General features: G+C 39.9%; 1 protein-coding gene across 2 annotated transcripts in view; it reads left to right on the forward strand.

Moving 5' to 3' along the window:
* PARP8 (poly(ADP-ribose) polymerase family member 8) overlaps positions 1-26,512 on the forward strand; it is a 144,012-nt gene that overhangs the window by 106,753 nt on the left and 10,747 nt on the right. The window contains exons 13-19 of one of the 2 annotated variants that reach the window (XM_067545677.1): positions 452-505; positions 609-704; positions 16,486-16,578; positions 21,622-21,747; positions 22,928-22,993; positions 24,988-25,055; positions 25,442-25,490. In XM_067545677.1, the coding sequence (XP_067401778.1) occupies positions 452-505; positions 609-704; positions 16,486-16,578; positions 21,622-21,747; positions 22,928-22,993; positions 24,988-25,055; positions 25,442-25,490 (552 nt within the window). The remainder of the gene's footprint in view (positions 1-451; positions 506-608; positions 705-16,485; positions 16,579-21,621; positions 21,748-22,927; positions 22,994-24,987; positions 25,056-25,441; positions 25,491-26,512) is intronic. The other variant, XM_067545678.1, reaches the window with a different exon arrangement.

The raw sequence follows: 26,512 nt of genomic DNA on the forward strand, positions 1-26,512 counted from the left end.
GAAAAGGTTTCATGAAAAGTATAGTGGAAAGAGATTTTCTACTCTTGTTTTAAAAGGCATTTCAGTAATTCAAGTCTAAACACATAATTCTTATTTGTGTACATGTAGAGAAACAGGATAGGAAAAAAAAAGAATTCTGTTCACCTTTAAAATAATTGCTTAGATGTTTGTATATTAACATGGAGTCAAAGCATCAGTACTTCCTTTTGAGATGATAGTTTTGGGGTTGTTTACAGATAAAGCAAAAATTCCAAAGGCAAGTGGCAAAGAGACAGATTAATTTATTTTGGATGATCTGTGCAAACTAGAGCTATTTCCAGATGCCAATATTGTTTAATTCACAGATCTTCACAGAAAAAAATACAATTGTTCTTTCCATTTCCACAAGAAACCTGAAACATCTCTTCTAATTAGCTCTAGCACTGAAGTTGCTTGACCTTTTCTTTTACAGCCGAATTATGGTGCAAAATGCATTCCAATACGAGGCCATGGCTTTCTTGTGCAGGTAGGATGTCATGCTTAATCCATTTTAAAAACACTTTGGAGTAGGAGCTGTCTGTTAATTATTTTTAAGCAGATGTTATTGTTCTCACTTTCATTGTTCTCAGACTATTGAGTTTGCTGAGCAGCGGATACCAGTGCTGAATGAATACTGTGTAGTATGTGACGAGCCACATGTGTTTCAGAATGGCCCCATGCTGAGGGTAAGTTGAAGGTGGCTGAGTAATGTGATACATTTTTAATGTCTTAGATAGCCATGGACAACAGAAACTTGTTAGAATTTTCTCAAATTATTCTCGATGCACTGCATCACAATATTTTTAAATGCACGTTAGGTAGCATGCATTTCTTTTGTGTACAATTGAAGAAATGTATTTTAACAAGTGAGAGACAATAGGCAACATAGACTGATAGAGAAAAGATATAAATGGAAAGGAAAAATGTATGTCACAGAACAGTAATATGGTGGAACATCTACCATATTAAGCTAAGTGGTACCCAGCCCTGCAAGGCACACTAGAGAGGCAGAGAAAGGGCAGAAGGAGACTTTCCCTATCCCTTTTTAAACCTGCCAGTGAGCTAGACCCCATCTCAATTCTTGTGTTTCTGGCATGCAAGGACCAGGGTTTATTCAAAAGCTACCAATAGTGCTGAAAACCCCATAGGGGGAGGAGATGCAAGTGAAGTATCCAGTGAAGGAAACCCATTAAAGGGGGCAACAGATATTGATGTTGTGTGCACTCTGCCAGCACTCCAAGACATATTGCTCTAACCTCTGGCTAGATATATGGGGAAGCTCAGGACATCTATGAGCTGACCCTGATGTGCAGCCCTTCCTTCCTGCTTGCTCCCTTAGACCCACAATCTAGTCCTAAGAATATTACATTTCTTTGACCATTACACCTATTTCTTTCTTCACTGGTGAGAAGCAGCTGGTAAATCCATATAGTGAATTCTTAGCAATGTAAAAGCATAAGCATGGCAGTATTCTGTAACTTGGAAGATTAACTTTCCTGAAGCTACTTTAGTAATACAGCATTGTAAAATAGTAAATAGGAGCATAAAAATATCCAAGTATGAGACTGACTTTGCAATACTGAGTGTCACCTGATTGTCCTCAGTTCCCATCAGCTTTACTGCTCCTCTCAGGAGATACTATGAGCTTAATGGGATCAGGCCCTGAGTCATGTGTGACAATGTCAGACCGGACAGCTTTCAGAGAGTGGTGGAAGACAAGTATATCAGCACTAGAATGGTAACGGTCCTTTTCCCTGTGAGCTGAAAAGAGGTTACCTCAAGTCATCTAGGGACACCCAAATCCAATTAAGGACAGCTTGTGACCTTTAAAACCCCTCTTCTGGTGAGAGAGAGAGAAAGTAGAGATGAGAAAAAAGCTGCAGTAAGTCTAGTGGCAGCAGGGAGAAAAGGCTTCTTCTCAGTGGAAGGCCGCTCTCCACCCTGTAGCAGAAGCTATCAAGCTAATGGATTGTTTGGGAAGGGTCTGGCACACAGAGGCCAGCATAACAAGGCAACACCTCACAGAGAGAGTAGGGAGAGTTATACCCTTTTTGTGTTAGAAATTGGTTTCTTTGGCTTGGCTGAAGAGTATTTAAATATTGAAATATAAAACCCAAGTGAGGAATAAAAACTCAGGAATGGGTCCGATTCACTCCAGGCCCCCACCACCCGAGGGGGAAATACTGAGCCCTGCGAGACGAAGGAGGTGCCTTGCCACACATGGTGTCGGGGTGGGATTTGACACAACAGAGTCTTCAGAGGGCAAGGTAGATCATTCCCAAGAACTGACAAAATAGTGAGGGCACCGCTGCTGGCCACAGCAGCACAGCAAGAGGGTACCAAAGTCCAGATGGCTGCTCAGCAGGAATCTGTGTTGGTACAACAGGATACGAATCAACTGCCGATGAACAAGGCAGCCCAGGAGTGAGCTACCCTATAGGAAGCGGTGAAGAACTGAAAGCCCTGACAGCTCTGGCACGTGGCCATGATGGGACCCAATCCCTAAAGGCCAGCAGTTATCTGTAAAAGATGATGTCAGAAGATGGCATCAGGGCGTAACGCTTCGCGTTTGAAGGAACAGCCTATGTGAGGTCCGGCCCCGAGATCAATGGATCAATATCTTCATCCCTTTCCTATGTGGGGAGGCCTAGAAGGCCTGCTATGAGATGGCAACAGAGGAACAGACTACACCCATTTCAAAGCTGAAATCCTGTCAAGATCCAGAGTGACTACCATCATAAGGGCCCAGAGATTCCACAAATAGAGGTACTGGGAGAGCAAAGTGCCAAGGTCAAAACTATTGGACCTGATCCATCTAACACAGAAGTTGCATCCCAAGACTACAGTACAGAAAAGATTATAGAAATCTTGGACAGATTTATGAGAAGAGTACCACCAGACCTATGCGGGTGGGTTAGCCAAAATGAACCTTCCTCTTGTGATGATTTGGTCACTCTCATAGAGAGGCAGTTAATAGCCAAAGAGCTTTCTCGGAGTCCTGGGGAAGAGATACACCAGACCAAAAGCCCAGTCCCAGCCCCGAAGGCCCAGATGTCTGAAAGTTTGGGTAGGATTATACTTTGTTGGGAACGAGGGATGCTGAAGAGTGGCCTGAGGTTTCAAAGGGACTTAGGGAAACAGTCAGAGAAGGCCACGGGGTAAGACCCAATAGCTCAAAGAATAGCGTGATACTCCAGGCTGTGTACAGATGTTACACTTGTGGGGAGCTGGGGCATATAGCAGCTCAATGTCATAACATTGAGGAGCTCATGCAATGCAGTCTTGATGATTGTGAAGATCCATGTGGCCTAATCAACTTCGACGGAGTCACTATGACCCTACATAGCTACACGGGGCCAGTTAGAATGAATGATATAGAGACCATTGCATTGTTGGACTCAAGAAGTGCAGTCACGCTGGTCTCTGGGAAGCTGGTGGGGTGGAACCAGCTGTCTCGAGCTATACTCATGTGGTTAACCTGTGTTCATGAGGCAATTAATTACTATCCAGCTATTCCTGTACAAATTGAGGTTCAGGGAAACACAACAAGGGTGACAGCAGGAGTGGTCCCTAAACTCCCGTATCTGAGATTTCCTAGGGTTTGGAAACCTACTTCTGGTGGAGAGGTCAGAAGAAGGCAGTAGCCCCAGGACCAGTACCATGGCTCTGGCAAATAGCCCTCCTCTCATCTTCTCTGAATTAGTTCAGGACTTGTTTTCTGCACCTCAGAAGTCCTGAAAGTCTAGACTAAAAAGGGGGGCAGACAAAGTACTGGGGACCAAAATCTTGGCCCAGAATCAAAAGGTGGTGCTCATGGTTGCAGTCTTGTCCAGCAGCCAGGGAGGCAACTCAGATAGTTGGCGAACTTGAAGCTGGGCCCAGTTCCACTGAGACCAATCCTGAGCATGAAATGGAAATAGATCACTTTGAGCTTGGATGTCTTGTTCCCTTATATAAGAATTTTGGGCAGGACCAAGCCAATGATCCTTTATATCACAACATTAGAAAAGAAGTTGTTGAGGTGAATGGGATCCTGGCAGATGGGAAAACCAAAGGCCCAGGTCCATATTTTGTGATTCAGAGGGACCTATTATATAGAATAGTCTGACTACCGGAGCAATAACTGGAGTGTCTTCTACTTTAAAATCGGTGTATGTATGTATGTATGTGTGTGGAGGAGGAGAGTAGGGGAGAAAAGGATTCTCCAAAATGGAGGAATGGAGTGGGAGGACCTTAGAAAGGTAATATAGCCTGGGCTGAGACTATATTACTTTTCTGTAGGGAAGTCCATGGAACTGATACATTACTTGCACCTTGTGGATCTCCACTCTCACAGGGACCCTCTAAAGAGCCAGGGAAGAGAGAAACTGCCTCATAAGCAGTTAATCCTCTTTTCCATGTGAGCACTGGACATAAGTGTGATTTCTGTTCAGAGCAGGTTTCTTTTATGCATGAAAAGAGGCATAGTCAATCCTGTTATTTATTTATTTACTTAGTGCACTGGGCATTTATTAAATGCACAATGCATAAACACGAATACCTAAAATATGAAACAATATATGGCAAACACACTTTAAAACTTGTGAATTACTTTAGTTAACTGAATGACATTACCTTGGTATTTGCAGTATTTCCCAGCTATCACTCTAGTAAGTACAGTAGAACCCCTATTTTATGAACTAATTTGGAATTCAGGAGCTCCAAAAATAAAAAAGTTCATAAAATTGCACATCTCAGAATTACAGCGGGTACAGTGCAGTATGTGGTGCATGGCATTGCTTTCTTCTTGTCCTTCAAACCACTGCAAAGTGATTTCCAGTGCACTGAAGGCATTGGTATGTGAAGTGATATAGACTTCTTCTTCATCAACATCACTTTCGTTATGTGATTTTGTTCCAGTCCCCACTCTAGCCACTGAGAAAAATGGTGCATATAACTAGTCATTTGTCAGACTGGTGTTTGTAAAATCAGAGTTCTAGTGCATGGAGAATTTTCAGTGGTTTCATAGGTTTTAAGACCATTCGATATCTAGTCTGACTTCCTGTAAAACAGAGAGCATAGAATTTCATTCAGTTACTCCTCCATTGAGCCCTTAACTTGGAATGAATCCTAGATATGAAACTCTGCGTAAAAGGGTAACATTTAAGAGACAGCCTTGTGAAAATCAGCTATGGGTGGCTACTGCAACCCTTACTGCAGAGCACTTTTTTGCCTGCATAAAAACCCTCACGAGAGTCCGACTACGCCTTGCTGAAGAGTTCTGTTGTATTGCAGCATAGCTAGAACCCCCCCTCCCCCAAACAATCTCAGTTCTGGAATAACCCCTTGCTCAATATTGAGAACATTAGGGAGATATGAGGTATTGGGGAAAAGTTTCTCTGTGCTGGGAAGAGAGAGAGAGAGAAAGCAGTCACTGCCACTGTGTTGAGAGCTCTGTGTTTTGAGCTGGATTTCTAAGGTGAAATTCTCTCTGTGAAGCTTTGCCTTTTGCCATCTCTGTTGAAGGTAAGCAGGAGTTACGGATATTTCGTTGTATTTGTGCCTATAGGGCATGGCCTTGAATGAGCCTGGTGTGGAGCTGCACCATCCCAGGGGGAGCTCAGGGAGATAGAATTCCTCACTGAGCTGCTCAGCATGCAGCCAAGAGCATGATGGGTGCTACACCCCTCAGAGGACGCAGCACCTCTCTCGGCCCCATGCATCCAACTAGGTCTCCGGAGCAGTGCAAGGAATGGTGTCCCCTACCCATTCCTTCCCAGTGCTACCAGGGTGTCTTGCACTTCAGGCCGGGCATAGTAAGAGTTAGAGTGTGGGTGCCCATTGTGCCCTCACCCCCTCTCCTTGAAAGCTTGCACTCTCCATGCAACTGCAATGGACTTGGCCTTTAAGAGATTTGGTAGATTCGACATACCCCAGGAAGTGGAACCACTTAGATCTGATTGTGATGTAGACCGTGTGAACTCCCTGAGGTCAAAATAAAGATATGCTTGTTTGTGTCTGGTTACATCTACCTTGCACACTTCTTTCAGCAGCAGATAGTGTGCACATGCATGTAGACCCCTAGCCCAGGTATAAATAGCAGTGTAGACCATGAGGCATGGCTTAGGTGAGTAGAGCAAAGACACACCTGAGGGACGTGGGTATGTACTAGGGTGTGTACATGGCTTTCTACTCACTCAAGCCATACTTCTCTGTCTACACTACTATTTTTAGCAATGTAGTGTCGTGCTGCCTCGCCACTGATGGAGCCTTTCCCCACTACAGGAAAATACTCCAGCAGCAGGGAAAGGCTTTGATAGGGGGAAGGCAGCAGAGAAATTGACGGGGGTTGAGGCTCTGGAGATGGGAACCATTCTTGTCTCCTCTCCAATCTACAAAGTCTGAGCCTCATGGATCACTGAGAGGGAAGTTTCTATTGAATCATAAGAAAGCAGAATGATGATGCAGAGGCAACTCTCCTATCTTCTGGGCCTCCCATGCACTCCAGGTCTGTTAGATTTTCATCTCCTTCAGCCACAAAGCCAGAGGGATAATTTGGTCACAATAGCTTAGAACAGGTGCATTTTGCAGACTGAAAGAAAGAAATATAATAAAGAAATTGTGTCAGACTTTGATGCTATAATTAAAAGGTAATAGTATCTCTTTAAAGTTTTAAAATCTTGCTATTACTTTAGAGCTAGTATTTATATTCTAAGGAGGGGTAAGTATTTTAATAATGCAACAGCTGAGCTGGATGTGATATTAAAGAGAGAGACTGGTTTAGGAATCCAGCATATGATAATAGTACTTTTATTACAAACATTTGAATATAATGAGCTGATGAATCATTAAAATGGTTATTATATTTAAATGTCTGATTAAACTATGTATAATAAAAATGTATCATTCTCAGCTTTTACATTACACTGTTCATAGTATGTATGCACCATTATCAGATTGTCTCTGTGCTTTTTACCTAGTAGTCAAGGACATTGGAATAAACTAGCTTCATTTGAACAGATCTTAAAGGCACTTGAGACAGTTACAATGAGCAAGAACCTCCCAGAATATGTTCAGTAAAACGAGAAACAAAAACATATCAATAATTTTTCTTTGAATTGAGAAATCTTCTCTAGAGTGCCATCCTGTGTTGAAATCTCAGACTGCGTTCTCTCTAAAACGGCAGGGGAATCAGCAGAGAAATACAGAAAAGCTCTACAAAACCAAATGTGAGATTATTTCCTTTGAAAAGCAGCGCCCTTGAACAGATAAACTCTTAACTTTTCAGCAGCTGGATGTAAGCAATCAAATACTCTGAAATACACTATTGAAGTCCCTGTTACTGTTAGTTAGCATCACAAATAACTCTAACTTGGTAACGCTGATATAGCTATAATGATAATAATAACCTGACCTTTTTAGAACGCTTTTCATCCTGAAGGATTCAAATGTGATTTCACTTGGGTGAAATCCTGGCCCCATTAAAGTCAGTGGCAGATCTCCCATTGACTTCAACAGGGCCAGGATTTCACCCCCCTATGTGAGTATCTATTATTCGCCCACCACTGAAATTCAGACACCTTGGTGTATAATGCAGCAGCCATTGTGTATTGGAAGTATAACAGAACAGGTTTTAGGAGTGGAATGAAAGATAACTGAACTACAGAGGAAAGTATATGTACGCAGAATGTAATTAGCCACGCTGGAGTTTGATCAGTATATTGGAATTAACGCCCCATTTCTTGCCAGTGGGCTGTAGGATCTTTTCATGATCACAAGTGCCCAATACCTTGTTGTTACCTCTTTTCTGAAAAAAAGCCACCTCCAGCAGTACCCTGTTCTTATTCCCTGCTCAGGATTGTGGTCTCTAACGTTCTACAGCAGTGCATTTCCAGATTTACATGAATACTGTGAGATTTGGGGGAAACATTACTCACAGTTTCAAGAAGAGAGATTATTATTTAGTCCTGCTTGCTCTCTGTCTGCCTTCTTATTGGTAACAGTGCTTCCAGCTGTGCTGAACATGCTCTTATCACATGGAAATTGGAGGTCAAATTAAATAGAGAACATCTGGCCACCGTTGAATTACCATTTCACAGTAGTGAATAAAGGGCCTTCCTGATACTGGAGACTTTTCATAATGGCAATGCTGTACGCTGATATTGAGACACTGAAATTCCCCATGAAGTTTTCCCATCCTCTTATTAAATAAAGAGAAGAGTTACCCACATGCCTAGCTGCAGCAGCAAACTAGCTTTAGCTGCAGACAGTACTGACGATGCCAGCGGTTACTTTTTCATTAGCTCCTTTAGCACTCTTTGATCTCTTAAGACATTCTTTTTCAGGAATGATACCTAATCAACATAGGGGAGCTGGAGAGAAAGACGTGGAGGATGATGACATGATCCTCAGCACTATGTTTGTGTCAACACCTTTCCATGAATTTGCTGGCTTCTCTTTGATCTTTTTCACTTGCACCTGGGGCAACCAAACTTTATAACATGGAGGCCCACATTTGCAATATATGTTTGTAAATTCCTGCCTTCTTTTGGGGGTCCTGGAATGAAAAGACTCAGTAGAAATGCAAAGTATTATTGGATCTATTACTGGAAAGTGCCACACACCTTTCACGTCCCTGGAGATGAAATGGGGTTTTAAAGCTGGTGGTAGAAAGGGTTAAGTATTTGGGGAGTGGGCATTGTCAATAAAGATTGCGGGCCAGGGAAAGTGTGTGAATACTCAGGGAATTCAGGGATTGGGATGTGGTTTATTATTTTGGTGGCTCCTTATCATCCATCTTTTGTTCCCTTTGTTCCAGAGATGGAGACCCAGATTTCAGGCTCTTAGTTGGCAGCTCCTTCTTCCTCATTGGAGCAGTCTCCCTCATTGGCCGCATGTAAAGTGAAAGGGAAAGGCTACTGCAATGTCACCACATTATACCAGCCTACCTAGCCTCCTGCATGCCAAGACATTTAGGAAAGAAACATTCCACACTCCTGGTGGCTCCTCCTCCATTAAAAAGAAACGGAGACACTAAGATGGATTGCATTTCAGGGCTCTCTCAACTTGTTTCCCAAGGCTTACTCCTTCATACCACATTATTGGCACTGGCATCCCAAGTGTCCATGTCAGACTGCTGGAGAATGGTAGGAAGCACAAGGTAGAAAAAACAGATTTTCCTCATCTCCCCCTATCAGTACCATTAATGGTTTAATTAGATGGTGATAACATTTGAGTGGGTGGCGGTGAGAACATCTGCCCTACGATGCAGTGTTTCTCAATAGAGTCTTACCCAGATTTTTGTTATGTCAGTAAAGTATTAATGAATTAATGCAGAACTCTGTGACTTGCAACATCTTGCTTGAGTGAATTTGTAGGCAAGTTGTTTTTTTAGTGGAGATAGGCCAGTATTTTTCTTTCCTCGGCACAAGATGTTGTCGTAGAGAACTTGTAAACTATATTTAAAGCAGAGTGTTCATTATCGAAGTGGTCACTGTCTTTTCTGCACATGTTGTCTTCCATGTGCAATAGGAAAACCAGAATTCAGAACCGTGACAGAAGGCATGCTCCATATTGGTCCTGCGCCTCCTGCAGTATAAATGGTGTACAGCCCAATACTCTTTGTTTCCTTACAATAGTTCAATTGGAACTGGAAGATCACCCAATAATTTGGAATTGAAAACTTAGTTCAGAGGGCCAAATTCTGCTATCAGTTACACAAATGCAAACGTGTTTATCTATATAATTATTTATATGGCTTCTGTAATGTCTGAAAGCGTTGTCATTTTACAGAGGCATGGAAAGAAAACTTAAGTGACTTGCCAAGTTCACATAGGAAGCCTGTGGCAGAGCCAGGAGTTAAATACAAATATCATGAGTCACAGGAACATAGAAATTGCCAGACAAGATCAGACCCCATGTCCACCTCGTTCATGTTCCTGTCTCTGACAGTGCATGGTATGATTCACTTCAGAGGAAGTTGTGAGAGCCATGCAATTAGTAGACACAAAGTAATCTGCTTCTCACATTAGGTCTCATCTTGATCTTCAATAGTTAGAGATTGGCTTATCCCGTGAATCTTGAGGTTTAATATCTTGCCACAAAATTTGTTATAATAAATTACGTTAACTCTGAATGGTCTTGATAGCCATTATAAATGGACAATCCTTTTCTGAATCTTGTTAATTTCTTTGCCTCAGGGATTTCAAGTGGCAGTGAGCTTTGCAATCTATTTACATGTTGTAATTCCTTCAATTAGTTTATAATCTCCCCCCCCCCCTTTAATTTAATTGAATGTCCCCTTGCCCTTGTGTTATGAGACAGGGAGAACAAAAATCTCAGTTGAGAGATTTCTTGCTTCTTCCTACTCCTGTTGCAGTTAATGAGACTTACTCCCTTACAGGAGAATTTGTCATGGAATACTTAAGCAGGGCTTTTAAATTACACGGGCCAAAAGTGCACAGATCTCACATTAGCCTCCTAACTGCCATTCACAGATGCCCATTTGTACATTCAGTGGTGGGATTTATGGGCATGGCTGGGATGCATGTGGGCTCAGTAGAGATGTTTGAAATTTTAGCCCTCAAATTACAGCTTTGAGTCTAATCGGCATAGGTGTGTGGCCTAAAAGAGATAACAGAAAGGCCCTGGTAGACTCTGAATTTTGCTTCAGCTATGGTAATATATCGTTATCTAGAATATAATTGCCGGTTAGGTGGTATGAGCTCGCAAACTGGAGGATTAGCAACTATTCCTGTTTTCATCACTCACTAATGAGACTACGACATAACTCACACACCAAACCAGCCATGAAATAAATATACAAAGCTCAAGGCTCACTTGCAACAGATACCACAAACCAGATGCATTTTCTTGACTTCTGTTCCAGCATACTGTGAATGCTAGTACTACAGCATCATATCTGCACTTATCCGATGTAATCAAGGTAAAACCAGAGACCGTTTTTCTCTTAAGGACAGTCCAATATTCTCCTGGTAAGAAGCTGAAAACAGAACATATATTTGAAGATAAATCTTAATCTCCACTACCAGGTCCTTCATTAGGAGAAGTGAGAAGATTGTTAATGGTTTCACCTTTTCCATTTATGACATCTGCTGTAAGTGAGCCTTCCTTGAGTATTTATTTTTAGATCAATAGTAGTTAGGTGTTCCAGCCTCATTAGTGTGTGTGTGTGTGTGTCATCCCTGAGAATACGTGAGAGGATGACACATTGCTCTTCTGAATACAACTTCAGAAAGCTTTAGAAAATGACAAGATAAACCAGGTCAACCTGAGCTTTGAAGATTTTTTTGGTTAGTTGGTTTTTGTTGTAGTTAATTTAAAGGTTGTCTGGAAATTATATAAGACAACAACACGAGCCCACAATTAGGAATATAAGAACATGCTCTTGTAGTTGAAAGATTTGCCTACCTGCTATTCACAGCCACCATTTGAGGCAATGCCACTTGCCTTGTATCAGATAGAAAACTATGAATATTCTTTCTTGTTCATAGCAGCTGTGACACTCTCAAGAGTCCTTTTAAGTGTGGAGAGAGGGGATATCTGAAAAGAAAACTCAGATAACACTTCAAGACTAAAAAATGATACCCTTTGTGCCTCCTGTTCCTTAGCACTTGCAATCTCAGCCTATTAGCAACCAGGGCTCTTACTTTTCTCTGGCTTTTTCCCACTGGAATAATTATCCCTCTGAATGGTCTTTCAGCACTGATGATCTTCACTCGGCCAAGAGTTTTGTGGCAGTCATCTAAATGGCTTTCCATTTATTTTCTGATTCCTGATTAAAAATAAAATACCTTTCAGACCACTGATCATTCTGTCATAGGCTGTTTTTACTTAGGCAGAATGACAGTACCGTTTTTCAGACAACACAGAATGCAATTGCCCGCTTTCTCAGTGGTGAATCTTAGCATATATACTCGAGACTGCAGTGGATTCCTTCCAGTTCATTTCTGGATGCTATTTGGTTTTAATCTGTAAAATCCTGTATGGTTTAAGTCCTGAATGTCCAAGAGATCTCCACATCTTCCTCTCTACACCAGGGGTTCTCAAAGAAGGGGGGCATGGAAGGGGGAGGGGAGGGCGTGAGAAGCTTTAGGAAAAAAAATACTGCACACATTCAGAGCTAGGTGGCCGGAGAGCGGTGACTGCTGGATGGGGCGCCCAGCTCTGAAGGCAGTACCGCTGCCAGCAGCAGTGGAGAAGTAAGGGCGGCAATACCGTTCCATGCCACCCTCGAGCAGCACTGCCTTCACAGCTGGCGCCTGGCCAGCAGCCGCCGCTTTGCACTCTGCCTTCAGAGCTGGGCAGCCAGAGAGCGGCAGCTGTTGGCCAGGCACCCTGGGGAGTGGGGGGCATAAACTACAACAAACACAAAGAAGGGGGCGTGATCAAATAAGTTTGAAAACCACTGGTCTAGGCAAGAGAGTTGTACTAATTTTAACTAAATCAATTTCGAAATGGGCGTAGGCTAAATCAATATTAAGTGCTCATAAAGCAAAATGGTTTTGCACCAATTTACAGTTAACTATTTATTTTATGTATTTATTTGTTTATTTGTATCGTGGTAGCATGTAAAAACTCCAGTCATGGACCAGGACCACATTATGCCAGGCACCGTTCAAAACCAGAATGAAAAGACAGTTCTTGTCCTGAGAAGCTTACAATCCAAATGTAAGATAAAAGACAACAGGTGGATACACCAAACAGACAAGGAGAGTTTAAGGAAGCCAGTCAGCATAAAAAGCAGTGATCAAAGCACATATCAGCTGCCATCCCATTGTTGAGTTTTTGTAGGCAGCTCACAATATTGCTAGCCATTCAACTGTCTTGTGATTTTCTTAAGCCCCAGATCTTGGAATCATCTTACTACTCAAGTATCTCATCTTTCATTTTTTATGTTTTAAGTATGTTTCTAGCTCAGTGTAAGTTGGTGGATGGGAGTGGAAATAACGCTCTAAACGTCAGTGCTTTTAAGGCTGTTCCCTCAGGGCTTATTATCCACCAGTCACAGAACCAGAAAGCAAATCAACTGAAAAAACAGTGGGCAATCATCCCCAAAGGCCTCCCTTGCTTTAGTCAGCCACAAAAGGATACAGCAGATCCGGATTCCCCCTCCTTTTATACTCTGCCTGGTGTGGTGATATGATCAGCCAAGACATTAACCTTTTAGAGGCTGCAGTAGTTTACCATGTCACATTCAGTCTCAGTTTTCTGACTGCATGCTGTTGTACATGTATACACTGGGGTTGCAGAGGAAGAATCAGCATGGATAAGTACAGAGAGCTCACTCTTATAAGTTCCAGTGGAAAATACAACCTAATATAAATGCCTTATCAAAGAATTATAAAAATAACCCTTTATCATTGATTTCTCAGTTATTACTAGTGTCTAACTCCTATTAGTTTCTCACCTCATCATGGGAGGAAGAATTATACAGACTGGCCTATTGACGAGTATCAGAATATGGTCATCTTTATGTAACCAGAAATAAGAGAACTAATCTTGAAACAATAACTTCTCCCTGGACCACTGCTTAGTTAAAAGTTGATCTGGAAAGGATCTTAAAAAGAATTGGACTTGTGCTGTGTTTTACTTCTTTGTGATTTATAAAGAAGATTGGCAGTTTTTTGTTTATTTTTAGGTAGGGGTTTTCTCCTGCTCATCTTTTAATTTAAGAATATCAGGAATGTAAGGTCTTGTCTTGTTTGCTTTGTTGGTGGAGTCTTTAACATAGGCTTCCTTCATTTAAAAATGTTCATTAGGCATTGAAGTTAAATAGGGTTAGCAAAAACAAATAAGATACAAAGAATTTTAAACAGTTTGACTTAAAATTCCATCACTTTTACAGAGATCACAATTAACAGCTCAATTTTCACTCTCTTGCTTCATGTGATGTCATCATTTACACAGACCCTGTAATCATCACAGAGTCTTCCGCCTAGAAAGGAAATAAATTTCTAATATAAAATATAAGCACTTCTCACTCATTCTCTCCCCCATCCCCTCACACCTTTCAGGTCTTCTTTATTCAGGATAAAAAAGAAAAAAAGGACACACACCCAATTTTTTCCTCTTTGTATGTCACTTTTAACTTTCATGATAACTTATTACACTGCTAAAGGTGGGCAGATTACAGACCGAATTCAAAACACTATTTATGAATTAATTTTTTTTATGGCAAGCATAGCTAAATTTTGTCAGTCCCTTCTGTGTGTTCAAACTGAATGCGAGAACACTTTTGGTTATTCAGCAACAGTCAAGTTAGGAATTCTTTTATACTTTCCCCACTAATGTGAATGGCTAAGTCACCTTTTGAAATGTGTAAGGATAGGAATAGTGGCAATAATAAATACCTTTTGTCTAGTGTGCAGTGGCACAGAGAATTGGATCATGTTAGGCTTAGTCTGCTACCTAATGTAATGTAACATGGCAGATAGAATAAATCAGATATATGACACTCTATCAGACCTGAAAGATGATAGCTCTTGTAAAGTAACTGCCATGAGAATGTTTCAGTGCTGTAGATATCAGGTGGTTATTTAAATAAAACAATCTTTGAAACCAAACCAATGCATATTTAAAGGGCTATGAAACAAGTGAGCAGAACTACAACATATGCCTACTACTGGCAAAGTGATTTCTTGAAACAAAATCCAGCTAAATTTTATGTTTGTTTCACGCAGCACTTGGTGCATTCTTCATTTCTGCTGAGTGCTCTCTACAGACATTGGCATGAACAGGGGCGTGTGCAGGAATTTAAATATCAGAGCTTTTGGAGGGGCATGTTCTGTGCCCCCACCAAGACCCTGGGGCCTGGAGGAGCTCTGTGTCCCTCCCTGTCCAAGGTCCTTGGGGCCGGGGAGCTCTGTGCCACTCACCGATTATTGCCCCCCGCCTTGTTCCCACCGCTGGGCATGAGCATCAGAATTTAGACATATTGATTCTTTCTTTATTATCATGGCATTGAAAGACTCATTGTGTTTCAGTAGTAAATTTTCAATGATGCCTGACATCATAGCTTCCTTCCTGATGTAATTTTAAGTTTCATAAGTAATTGTTTAATATCGAGTACTGACCAAGCAGTAACTGAAAAGTACATATTAGACCATTTCTATGTTGAAATAAAAATTTCTTGTTTATTACAATAAGGGGATCCAACTAATTTCATATGCTTATTTGCCTCAACTGACTGTTCATTAACCCTTGAATATTTATATTATATGATTCACAATTTGGGCCTTAAATATGTGAATCTAGTAATCATTTTTCAGTAAGGAGAAAGGATTTGTTAATAAAATGTATACTATCGGAAAATCTAGAGAAGGTTTGCCTATTCTCTTTACTTAAAACTTAATTATGTTGTTTTTTTTGTTTCTATTCTTTTTGCTTTATGTGAATCTGCATAATGGGCTTGTTTTGTAAGCTGGGGTGTAACTCCTCAATGCTCTTACCTGCTGCGTATTAAGTGTCTTTGTGGACCCTACTTCCATGTACTAAAGTTCCATCGTATGCTTTGACATACTGCTGTTTGAAACAACAGCAGATCAAAGCACATTGCAGAACTTTTAGTGTGTGGCAGCAGAGTCCATATGGCCACTAAGTGCACAAGTCACACCCCAGCTTGCTGTACGTTAAATCGCCATATGGACAAGCCCTGTAATTCTCGCTCAACTTTGATTTGTTTAAATTTGTTAAATAACTGTAACTGAGAGCATTATGAATTAATGATTTCATAAAAGATGGAGAGTGTCAGTCACAGCTCAATAATTAAGGATGAATTGAATTTTTACTCATACTTCATTATGTATGAAAATACAGCGTATCTTCTTCATATAGCAGTTAGTCTATGAATACAGAATGAATTTTCTGAGGCTTTACAAGTAAGTCTGTTAATTAGTTTAGGAATTAAAGTGGATGTCTTTAAGAAATTCAACACCCACTGTCAGACCTTTTCATTTGTCCCAAATGATCTCCAAATAACACAGACTCTGATGGAGAAACTTTCGGTTATGAAGAATAATAGTAGGGAATTACTATTCATCCTGCAGAGAAAAAGTATTCAGATATGCCTATGCACAAGATTTCAGTGAGTTTTAATTATATGAGAAGTTTTAAGAGTCTGATAGAACAGAATTAAGATTATTTGGGTGCTCTGTGAATTTTCATACTATAAAATGTTTGGATTTCTTTTAAGTTGAACCAGAACTGTGAATTTCCTGAGTTTATAACACTTGCTTTTGGGATAATTACAACATCTCTGTAATGCAATTTCCCCTACATTACTGCATTATGTGCCCTCAAATTAACTTTATTTTAATATACCTTCTTGTCCAGGAATAAGAATAGAATTAAACAGGAAATAATATGTACGGTTTATATTTATATTTTAAGTGGTGCATGCAAAGATTAATACTCATATACTGGAATAAAAACACAATTAACATGTTGTTGTTGTTGTTTTCTCCTTAGCCCACAGTATGTGAACGGGAGCTGTGTGTTTTTGCTTTCCAAACTCTAGGAGTAATGAATGAAGCTGCAGATGAAATTGCCACTGGGGCTCAGGTATAGCTATATAATGCTAATCATGTGCCTAATTTTGTATAGCACAACCAAGAATTTCTATTGATCCATTTTTACTAGCTTTCTTCATATCTCTGCTCTTTGGTAACTCTTATATACTCGTTCACAGTGTGCAGTGACCAATGGAGATGTGATTACATAGCTCACTATATGGGTGGGATTTTCAAAAGGTGCTCATTAGGTAGTCCCCAAATTCTGCTCCAGTGGAAACCTATGGGACTTTTACTGTTGATTTCAATGGCAGCAGAGTTAGGCCAATGCTAAGCGCTTTTGAAAATTGCATTCTTTCTTCTGCTCAGTAGAAATTTGGTCACCTGGTTAGGTGACATGAACTGGGCAATCCATTTATCTTGTTGGAGATCATTCCCATTTTATCTTAAAGAGCCATTGCTGCTCTCAAGCAAATAATAAGCCCTCTTCTTTTCATGATGTTGGAATACAGATATCCATTGCACATCAGCTGTTTTGATTATTAAATAACAGTGGGGATAATCCTGACCCATTCTTACCACAGTGTTTTCTTCTCTCCATTCAGAGGAGCAGCCCTTTTAACATATCTTTGTTTTTTCACTCTCAGTTTGTTTGTAAGTTACTGGCAGTCCTTACCCTGTAGTTATTTATTTTCTTCAATATTTTTCTTCAGATAATCCAATTAAATTATCTCTTCCAAGTTGCCTTTTTATCATGTTTTATTAGAATTGTTTAAGAACTTTAATAAGTTAGATAGGGCAGGGTTCTCAACCAGGAGTATGTGTACCCATTGGGTTACGTAGAGGTCTTCAAGCAGGGTAAATCAACTCATCTAGATATTTGCCTAGTTTTACAACAAGCTATGTAAAAAGAACTAGTGAAGTCAGTACAAACTAAAATGTCATACAGATTTATGATAGTTTTTACTGCTCTATAAACTATACACTGAAGTGTGAGTACAGTGTTTATACTACAATTGATTTGATTTATAATTATATGGTAAAAATGAGAAAGGAAGCAATTTTTCAGCAGTAGTGTGCTGTGATGCTTTTGTATTTTTATGTCTGATTTTATAAGCCAGTAGTTTTTAAGTGAGGTGAAACTTGGGTTATGCAAGACAAATCAGATTCCTGAAAGGAGGACAGTAGTTTAGAAAGGTTGGGAGCCACTGAGATAGGGCAATATCTATTACAAAGCCCCTGGTGGCTGAGTGAAGTATTACACACGGGTTGCTATATTCCAGGGGTCGGCAACCGTAACAAAGGGTCGTGCCCAATCTTCCCCCCTCTCTCCCAGTGCCAGTGGCAGTGTCCGGGATGGGGGCAGTCTGCAGCCCCCATTCCGGCGGCAGTGTCCATGGAAGATATGGTCTGTAGCCCATTCTGGCGGTAGTGTCGGTAGCGAGCACAGAGTGGTGTGGCTCTGGCCAGGGCGCTGTGTGCCACTCAAAGTTGGCACATGTATTACTTTTGGCATGCGTGCCGCAGGTTGCTGACCCCGGCTATATTCCTTCCAATGGTTTTCAAAAACAGGTGTGTAGCGGTCCAATTTTCAAAAATAAAAGCACCCGCCAGTTTCAATTAACTTTCATTGGTGTTTCTGCATGTTCAGCACTTTTGAAAATGAGGCCATTTCACTTTGGAGCCTAAATTTAGGTACCCAATTTTTAAATTCCTGTTCTCTTCCTTCTATTACCCTTTCAATTAATTCCCTAGGGTGACCCTCACTACATTGCAATTCCCAAGACTCCCTCTGGCTCCTTTTTTAAAAGCAGGTGCTGTACCAATCAGTTATCAGAACCAATTACTTGATCCTCGGCTATGATCAAAGAGCACACAGCCCATCTTGTGGGGGAAAGAAAGTGTAATGGCAGTTTTTCCCAGTCCTTAGCATGCTTTGTACTGGCCTGGTTTCCTGTTTAATTTAGAGCAGACTTCAAGATGCTCAGAGTTATACCAGCTGCCGTGGTCCCAAAGGGAATTAGTAGGCGGTAAGTAAGTTCAAGCCATGTCCCCTTTCCCCGGGCCATGCCAACACACCAGCAGCAGGGTGCGGAGTTGTATAAGAGTCATAATACACTGCCTCTATACAACTGGAAGGTGTTGCTGCCCTGGAGGGGAACCAATCTTGGGAAAGAGGGCCAACTTTAGAACCAAAATTCACCAGTTGGGTGACATAAAGCAGCAGCATTACATTGCACTGGAGGATTTGGGCCACTACATTTAAACGTTTAGGGTCTAATCCTACTCTAGTGGGAGTTTTGCCATTGACTTAATTGCAAGCAAGATTGGGTCCATGGCAGATATTCTGAAATAAAATAACAAAACAAGTAATTTTCTAGCCTTTTCCAAGCTTTAAATTGCTTTAGATCTAAATATTTCTGCAGCCTCATACAAAAAATCCATATTTCCCAGCTTAAATTGCATGTTCCTGCTTATCCTATAAAATCCAGGTTTATGCGAAAAGTAGAGAAAAGCAGAATTTCTAAGGGTTGGTGCTAGGGAGATAGATTAGAATTTCACCTAATTCTCTTAGGGTAAGTCTACACTTCGAGCTGGGAATGTGATTCCCAGCTCAAGGAGACATATTTACGCTAGCTTGCTAACAATAGAACGTAGCTGTGGCAGCACAAGAGGAGCTAGTTGCCCCGAGTTCATGCTCATCAGAGATGCGAGGTATGTACTTGGTGTGGCTAGCTGCTCGTGCTGCCACGGCTACACTCTGTTTTTAGTGCACTAGCTCAATGAGTGCTAGCCAAGTTTGTCTCCTCAAATTGGGAATCACACTGCCAGCTCCAAGTGTAGACATACCCTTAGACTCCTTTGAGCATCAGCACAGATACCTAATTTTGAAAAGTTTTCCATGTCTGTAAGTGTTGTGAACTGGGAAGAAAATAGAGCATCTTAGTATTGACTGTGAATTTTAAACTTTTCATTAAAAACCTGGGGGAGGAAATTGTTCAAGTAGCCTTATTGTTCAGTACACATGAGGTATCCAGTTATTTCAGTTGTCAGAATGGTTTTTATCAGAAAGAGAAGATTGTTCATTCATGCCAAGATAGGAGAAGTGGAGAAGAGAAAACAGTGTGACTCACTACCACACAATTCTTCCACCTTTCCTGATGATTCACACTTTCATTCTGCTTCTCTAAAGGGAACTAATTTTTATTTCCCTCACTTGATAAGATCTGATAACTTTTAGAACAGCTTGAATTATGAGTCAAGATATAGTCCATCTGGAATGGTTGGAGGAATCACAGGTGCCTCTTAAACAAAACGCATCTCATCCTTTGGATCCTATCACTGAACAGATCATTCTTATAGAGGGAATGTTGTCAATGAGTTTCTATGAAAGAAATAAGCTGTTTTATACTGTCTCATTAAATATATTTTGTTTTGCAACTTTGGATTTCTCTGTTCATGGTAGCATTTCATACCGGCCAACAAACTGCTCTCTTCCATGTTGTGATTATTCAGATCTAATTTTCTCAAACTTATTTTCAAATTATGAAATTTCTGATGCAATTTTTTTTTTAAACGGAGTGTATGTTACATGCACAAACACGTGCATATGCAGTAACATAGTGCAAATTCTAGGAAATCAGTGCATAGCTCAAAGATTCTGAGCTGTGCGTAATCTCTGCAGAGGCAAGAAAGAAACCCTCAGCCTGGGCCATAAACTATTCCACTATAGCAGATCTAATGACCATTGCCATGGTACTTGCCATGGTTTCTTCAGCTCTATGCTCCAGGGGAACAATGACCAGTGGATCTGGAATATGGATATAGTGCAAATTTGCCAACCCTGCCTTTGCCCTCCTTCCCCATCCCACTCTAGCTTCACACTTGAGCAAGATTGTTATCTGTTATCTGTTGCGCTGCGCACAGGTATGCACATCATCTGTATAGCTTTCTTCCTCCCTCCTGGTTCTGCTGCATCTGGGGGCTTCCACACATGCACAAGAGGAATCAGGATTTGCTCCATGGTAAATCAATATATTCTGCATTGCAATATATTTAGGGCCAAACCTTGGTCCCATTTTGGGAGTTTTTCACAAGATTTATACCTTAGGGCCTGATGAAAAGCTTATTAAAGTGAATTGAAAGGCTTCAGTGGGCTATGGATCCAGCCATTAGTGCTTTACTTACAACGGTGTTTACTCTGTGCTTTAGTATCACAAAGCTTTTAATTAAAATGTTCTTTCCTTCTTGTGTATAATATAAATGCGCTGCATACAATGGATGGGTTTCTGTCAGTCGATGAAATAGTTTGTCAATATTCTTGACATACCGTTTATTCCTCCATAGTATTACAAACTTTTGCCAACTAATCCTAAATTTCTTCTCAAGCAAACTTGCTGCAACATACAACATTTGTTTCATCCTTCCTCTCTGCTCACTCAGAAAATGCCTCAAAACCACTGTAGGCCAAATTCTGCCTTTTGGAAGCTCCTCAAACATATGGTAAAATGCATAATTTTGAGATGAAGAATATTATTTAACCCTTTAAGGATCTGCAGACAATGAGTCAAATAGCTCATCTAACATGTCCAAACATATTTTATAACTGAACAAAATGCAGTATATTATTTCAAATGTAGGGTATAATTATGATCTCAGCTGCACTGTCATGCAACTATATACCTTGTAAAATCAGATGCTATTGTATATCCACAGCCATAATGTAGAAGTTATTCAGTGAATAAAGCTAGTGAATCTGAGGCATGTTGTTTCTCAAAGATTTTCAAAACTGGATTAAGATGAATTTCAAAAGATGCAGACTGAAAATATGAATATGAAAGCACTCACAGGCTGCTCTTATTACAAAATGCAGAGTTACCACTCCAATGACATGGTTTTCAACAAATATTCAAGCACTGGAATGAAATCAGCAATCATTATTGGTATAATAATTAAAGACACAATGTTATCAAAGAAGCAAATTCTATGATGCAGGAAGAGGGAAGATAATTCTGGGTAGAAGAATATATTATTGAAATTCAAAATTAATACAAGAAAGAGCCATTTCTTTATGTATGATTTTGTTTATTTTTAGGTGGTAGATTTATTAGTATCCATGTGTAGATCTGCGTTAGATTCACCCAGGAAAGTTGTCATTTTTGAGCCATATCCTTCTGTAGTTGATCCTAATGATCCTCAGGTGCTGGCCTTTAATCCAAGGGTAAGTAGTTATCTCTTCAACATGTAATGTTTGCTTTTAATCATATTTTAGATTTTGAAATAAGGTCTAGTTCCACAGGATAGTGTGCCTTCACCCTGACAGATACATATTTAAAATACAGTACATGTAAAACAGTGTAGCCAGGGAGACTATGCAATATTTTAGACAATTCTAAAATGTCTTTTTGAAGCTGTCTAGAGGTAAACTTTCAGTTTCCCTGTTTGTGGGTGCAAACTGTGAATGCAAAATTTGTACATGTGTCTTATCTGGGAGCACATTACACGTACCAAAGGGAAGCTGGCCTTTGGGAAAGATTGACCAAATGTCTCAATCCACTTATTTTTATTTTATATTTTTAAATTTCCTATTTGTAAAATGATTATATCCTTAAAATATTAATTGTTTTAAATAATTATTATACTTGGCACATGTGTAGTACTTTTAATCTTCAAGGAGTGCACAAGCAATAACTAACAAAGTGAAGAATATTGCCTACAACATGACCATAGACCTTCTTTCTATTCATTTTATATGAAATTCACCCCATGAACTCTGATGGCTTGCACAAGACGAATGCAGATGAAATTTACCCCATGCACTCTGATGATTTGCACAAGGCCAATGCAGCTAACACAGCATTTAAATCCCACTGAGACCCTATTTTAAAGGCTTAAGTGAGAACTGTGGACCCTCTGCGTAAGGGTAAATTTCACCTTTTTTGAACAAAGGCCAAACAATGTCAAACTAGAATTTCCTGAGGTTTTTAACTTATTCATTGCTGGCCCTTCATTTCACTCAATCTGCTGCTATGTTCTGTTGAACAGCAAGATGCACAACTGGACCTAGTATTTAAATAACTTGCAGACCCATATACAGCTACTAACTAAAAACTGATCTAGTTTATAAAGTGGATTTCCTTATTTGCAGTGGATTCTAGTGAATTTGAACAAAAGTAACTAGCATTATTTGTTCTTTCCAGACTTTTCCTGGGTTGTGGATGAGTTTATGTGGAAGAAGAATATTGGATGTAGAGATATGAAAGAGTGTGGTTTGTCAGTCGTTGGTCTCAATTGTTGTTTTATGCCAAAAGTATATGAACTCAGAGTGTTGAATGAGTATATTTATATATAAAAGACCCCCTTTCCAATTTAATTTATTCATTTATTTTACATTACATCAGAAGAAGAATTATGATCGAGTCATGAAAGCATTGGATAGTATTACTTCTATTAGAGAAATGACACAGGTAAGTGTAAGAGTCTTTTAGTATCTCAATTGTAAGTCATGGAAGGATGTACCTGATTTTATTTATTACTCTTTTGGGTGTGGGGAAGCATGGCATTGTACTTTGATTTTTGCTGCCGAGCTGTAACAATATAAATATATGTGTTAAAAATAACAAACCTGCAGTATCTAGAAGGTGACAAAATAAAACTGATGAAATAGAACTCTGGTCAGAGGAAACTTAAATAAGAGATAATATCAATGGAATGGAACATTGTAAGACAATAATGGCCAACTGCTGCTTCATACATTTCAGGAAACATCAAGGCCAAGCCAAGTCTTAGATTTTCAAAGCAAGGGTAATTGATTTTGTGACAGTGTACTATGGTGATGGCTTTATTTCTCTTATAACTAGAACTTTGTTCATTTAAGTGAAATTGGGAGGGATTAAGAGCCAGGGCTCCTGTGATTTAGATCATGCAGCTTCTTGAACACTCACTTTGGGCCAGATTCTGTTACCTTTGTAACCTTGTTGAGTAGTACCTTATTTCACATGTGGTCCCATTGATGTCAGCTGATTACTACTTATGCAGCACTACACTCCTACCATGCTGTTAAAGAGACATAATTTCACCAATGTGTTGTAAAGTTCAGTTAATCTAACTTTGTAAAGTACTTTTAGATTCTGGAATGAAAAATGATATGTGTGCAAAATACTATTATAATTTTAGTATAAGATTTAAGTTCTTATATTGCATATTGTGTTATTTAGTTTGTGGATTTTTTAAAAGAAATATTAAAACAGTTTATTTCCATTTTAACACTAGGATGAAGTATAACTATTGCTGGGCTGAGTAGATTTAAAGGGCTACTTCATGGTCCTAATGTAGTCAGTGGGAGTTTTAAATGGGAACGTTATCTGGTCCAGTATGAATTTTACCTATTTAATACCATAGAATCATAGAAGATTAGGGTTAGAAGGGAACTCAGGAGGTCATCTAGTCCAACCCCCTGCTTAAAGCAGGACCAACACCAACTAAATCATCCCAGCCTGGGCTTTGTCAAGCCGCACCTTAAAAACTTCTAAGGATGGAGATTTCACCACCTCCCTAAGTAACCCATTCCAGTGCTTCACCACCTTCCTAGTGAAAAAGTTTTTCCTAATATCCAACCTAGACCTCTCCCACTGCAACTTGAGATCATTGCTCCTAGTTCTGTCATCTACTACGACTGAGAACAGCCTACCTCCATCCTCCCTGGAACCCCCTTTCAGGTAGTTAAAGGCTGCTATCAAATCCCTTTCTCTTCTGCAGACTAAACAAGCTCAGTTCTCTCAGCCTCTCTTCTTAAGTCATGTGCTCCAGCCCCCTAATCATTTTTGTTGCCCTCCACTGGACTCTTTCCAATTTGTCCACATCCTTTCTGTAGTGGGGGACCCAAAACTGGACACAGTACTCCAAATGAGGCCTCACCAGTGCCAAATAGAGGGGAATAATCTCTTCCCTCAATCTGCTGGCAATTCTCCTACTAATGCAGCCCAATATGCCGTTAGCTTTCTTGGCAATAAGAGCACACCGTTGACTCATGTCCAGCTTCTTGTCCACTGTAACCCCCAGGTCCTTTTCTGCGGAAAAAGTTAAAATAGCTATGAGTAAATTACCATGGAGTACTTGTGAGAGGCTTTGTTTTACTGAAGTTTCAGTCCAGTTTCCTAATGTAGGAGCCAAACACTTCTAGATGGTCTCTGCTGTTCTTGCAGTGACCAACAGTTTTAGCTCCAATATACTTATTCTGAAGCTAAGAATATGCTTATAAGTTCTACCCAAGGGAAGAGAATTGTTGTAGTAATTCTCGTTGTTGTCAAGACAGTTACAACTGTTCAAAGCTTATTGTCAGTAAATCTGTGGGTTAAGCCTAGCGATGAATCCAATGTATTCTTTTTTATAAATGAAATTATGTGTAATGTAATATATACAATTTTAACCAGCAGTAAAGAGCATAATTACTGTTTTCTAGGCACCTTATTTGGAAATAAAGAAGCAGATGGATAAACAGGACCCGCTTGCACATCCTCTTCTGCAGTGGTATAGAACTGACTTACATTAAGATAACAATTATTTCAGTACCATGTTGAATGAATAATCATTTTATTATTTTTATTTGGTGTTGGCTGGCCCTAAGAATTAATATTGACATTTACATTTATTAGCATTTAATTATTATTCTGAGAGCTTTTAGGACCTGATCCAAAACCCATTGAAACCAATGGAAAGACTCCCGCCAACTCTAGTGGGCAAGAATCAAGCTCTTGACCGGCACCATGCCTATGCACCACTTAAATAGAATGTTTGTGATACATAGGCCTTCAGCTGGCCTTTGGCAATTGCCATTAGTCAACACTTCTTAAAAGGAAAATTTCATATTGCTTATCCCATTTGATACATACATTTATTCATTTTCTTTATTTTAGGGTTATTTCTAGTAATAGGTCACATATTGTGAAACTACCAGTGAACAGGGTAAGTTTGGTGTTATTTCTTTTATATATTAATATGGTAGGATTTCAAAATCACTCAGCATTGTTTTAACTTTGTTCCCATTTACGTCAATGGGAGCATTACCATTAACTCCAGTGAGAGCAGATTCAGGTCAATGCTGAGTGTTTTAAAATCTCATTTGTGATATGTGTGTAAGTGTGTTTTTTATTTGTGTGAAGAAACAACACAGCTTTGGTAATATCTGGTTAATTTCTTTAATATTTCTGCTGCTGTTCTCATTCACTTATTCAATATTTCACCGTAATATAGATCCTCTTGAACACTTTGTCTCTTTGGGACATGGATTACAGGTATAGGGGTGTGTTAAGGACAGTTTTGCATGCACGCACACAAGTAGGTGTGCTATAAAAAGGAATCAGTAGCTGTGGCACTTGGAAGGGTTTCTTGGAATTAAGTTGCTCGTTCCAAAGTAGAGTATTTTGCTTCTGATTGTGTTTATAATATACTGAATTAATCTGTGGCCTTTCAAATCTGAGTCTTAATTCAAAGCCACCTGTCACACTTTCTGCAGTGGCTCACAACGGTGAGTGCTTACTTCAGGGCAGACTATCGAATGCAAGGCAGACACCCCAAAGTGGTGGTGTGTTCTACAATTAGATTTCACCAACCCAATACCAAGTGTGAACTTCCAAAGTACTACAATAGTCTTATAATGAAGTCACAGGCAATCCCTTTAGACATTCCAGTCTATCTTGCCACCCAGGTTACATCCAGTCGCAGAAGACCAGTCACTTATACAGATTGATTTGTATCCTAGATCTCACACCAAAGACAGCATTGGTAGCCACTTCTGTAGTAAACTAAGTAAAGGTTTATTAGCTAAGATAAAAGAATGAGAGTTACTGAGAGGTTAAAGCAGGTAAGAATATATGTACAGGTGAGTCACAGTCTATAATTCCAAATGGTAGCAGAGATGTAGTAATCTGTCAATTTCCCAAAAGTCTCTCGCAGCTATCCAGAATAATTCTGCGGATCTCAGCCTT

The sequence above is a fragment of the Emydura macquarii genome, unplaced genomic scaffold (assembly GCF_026122565.2).
Source record: "Emydura macquarii macquarii isolate MOO-44397 ecotype Brisbane River unplaced genomic scaffold, CSIRO-AGI_Emac_v2 contig_1045, whole genome shotgun sequence".
Lineage (NCBI taxonomy): Eukaryota > Metazoa > Chordata > Testudines > Chelidae > Emydura > Emydura macquarii.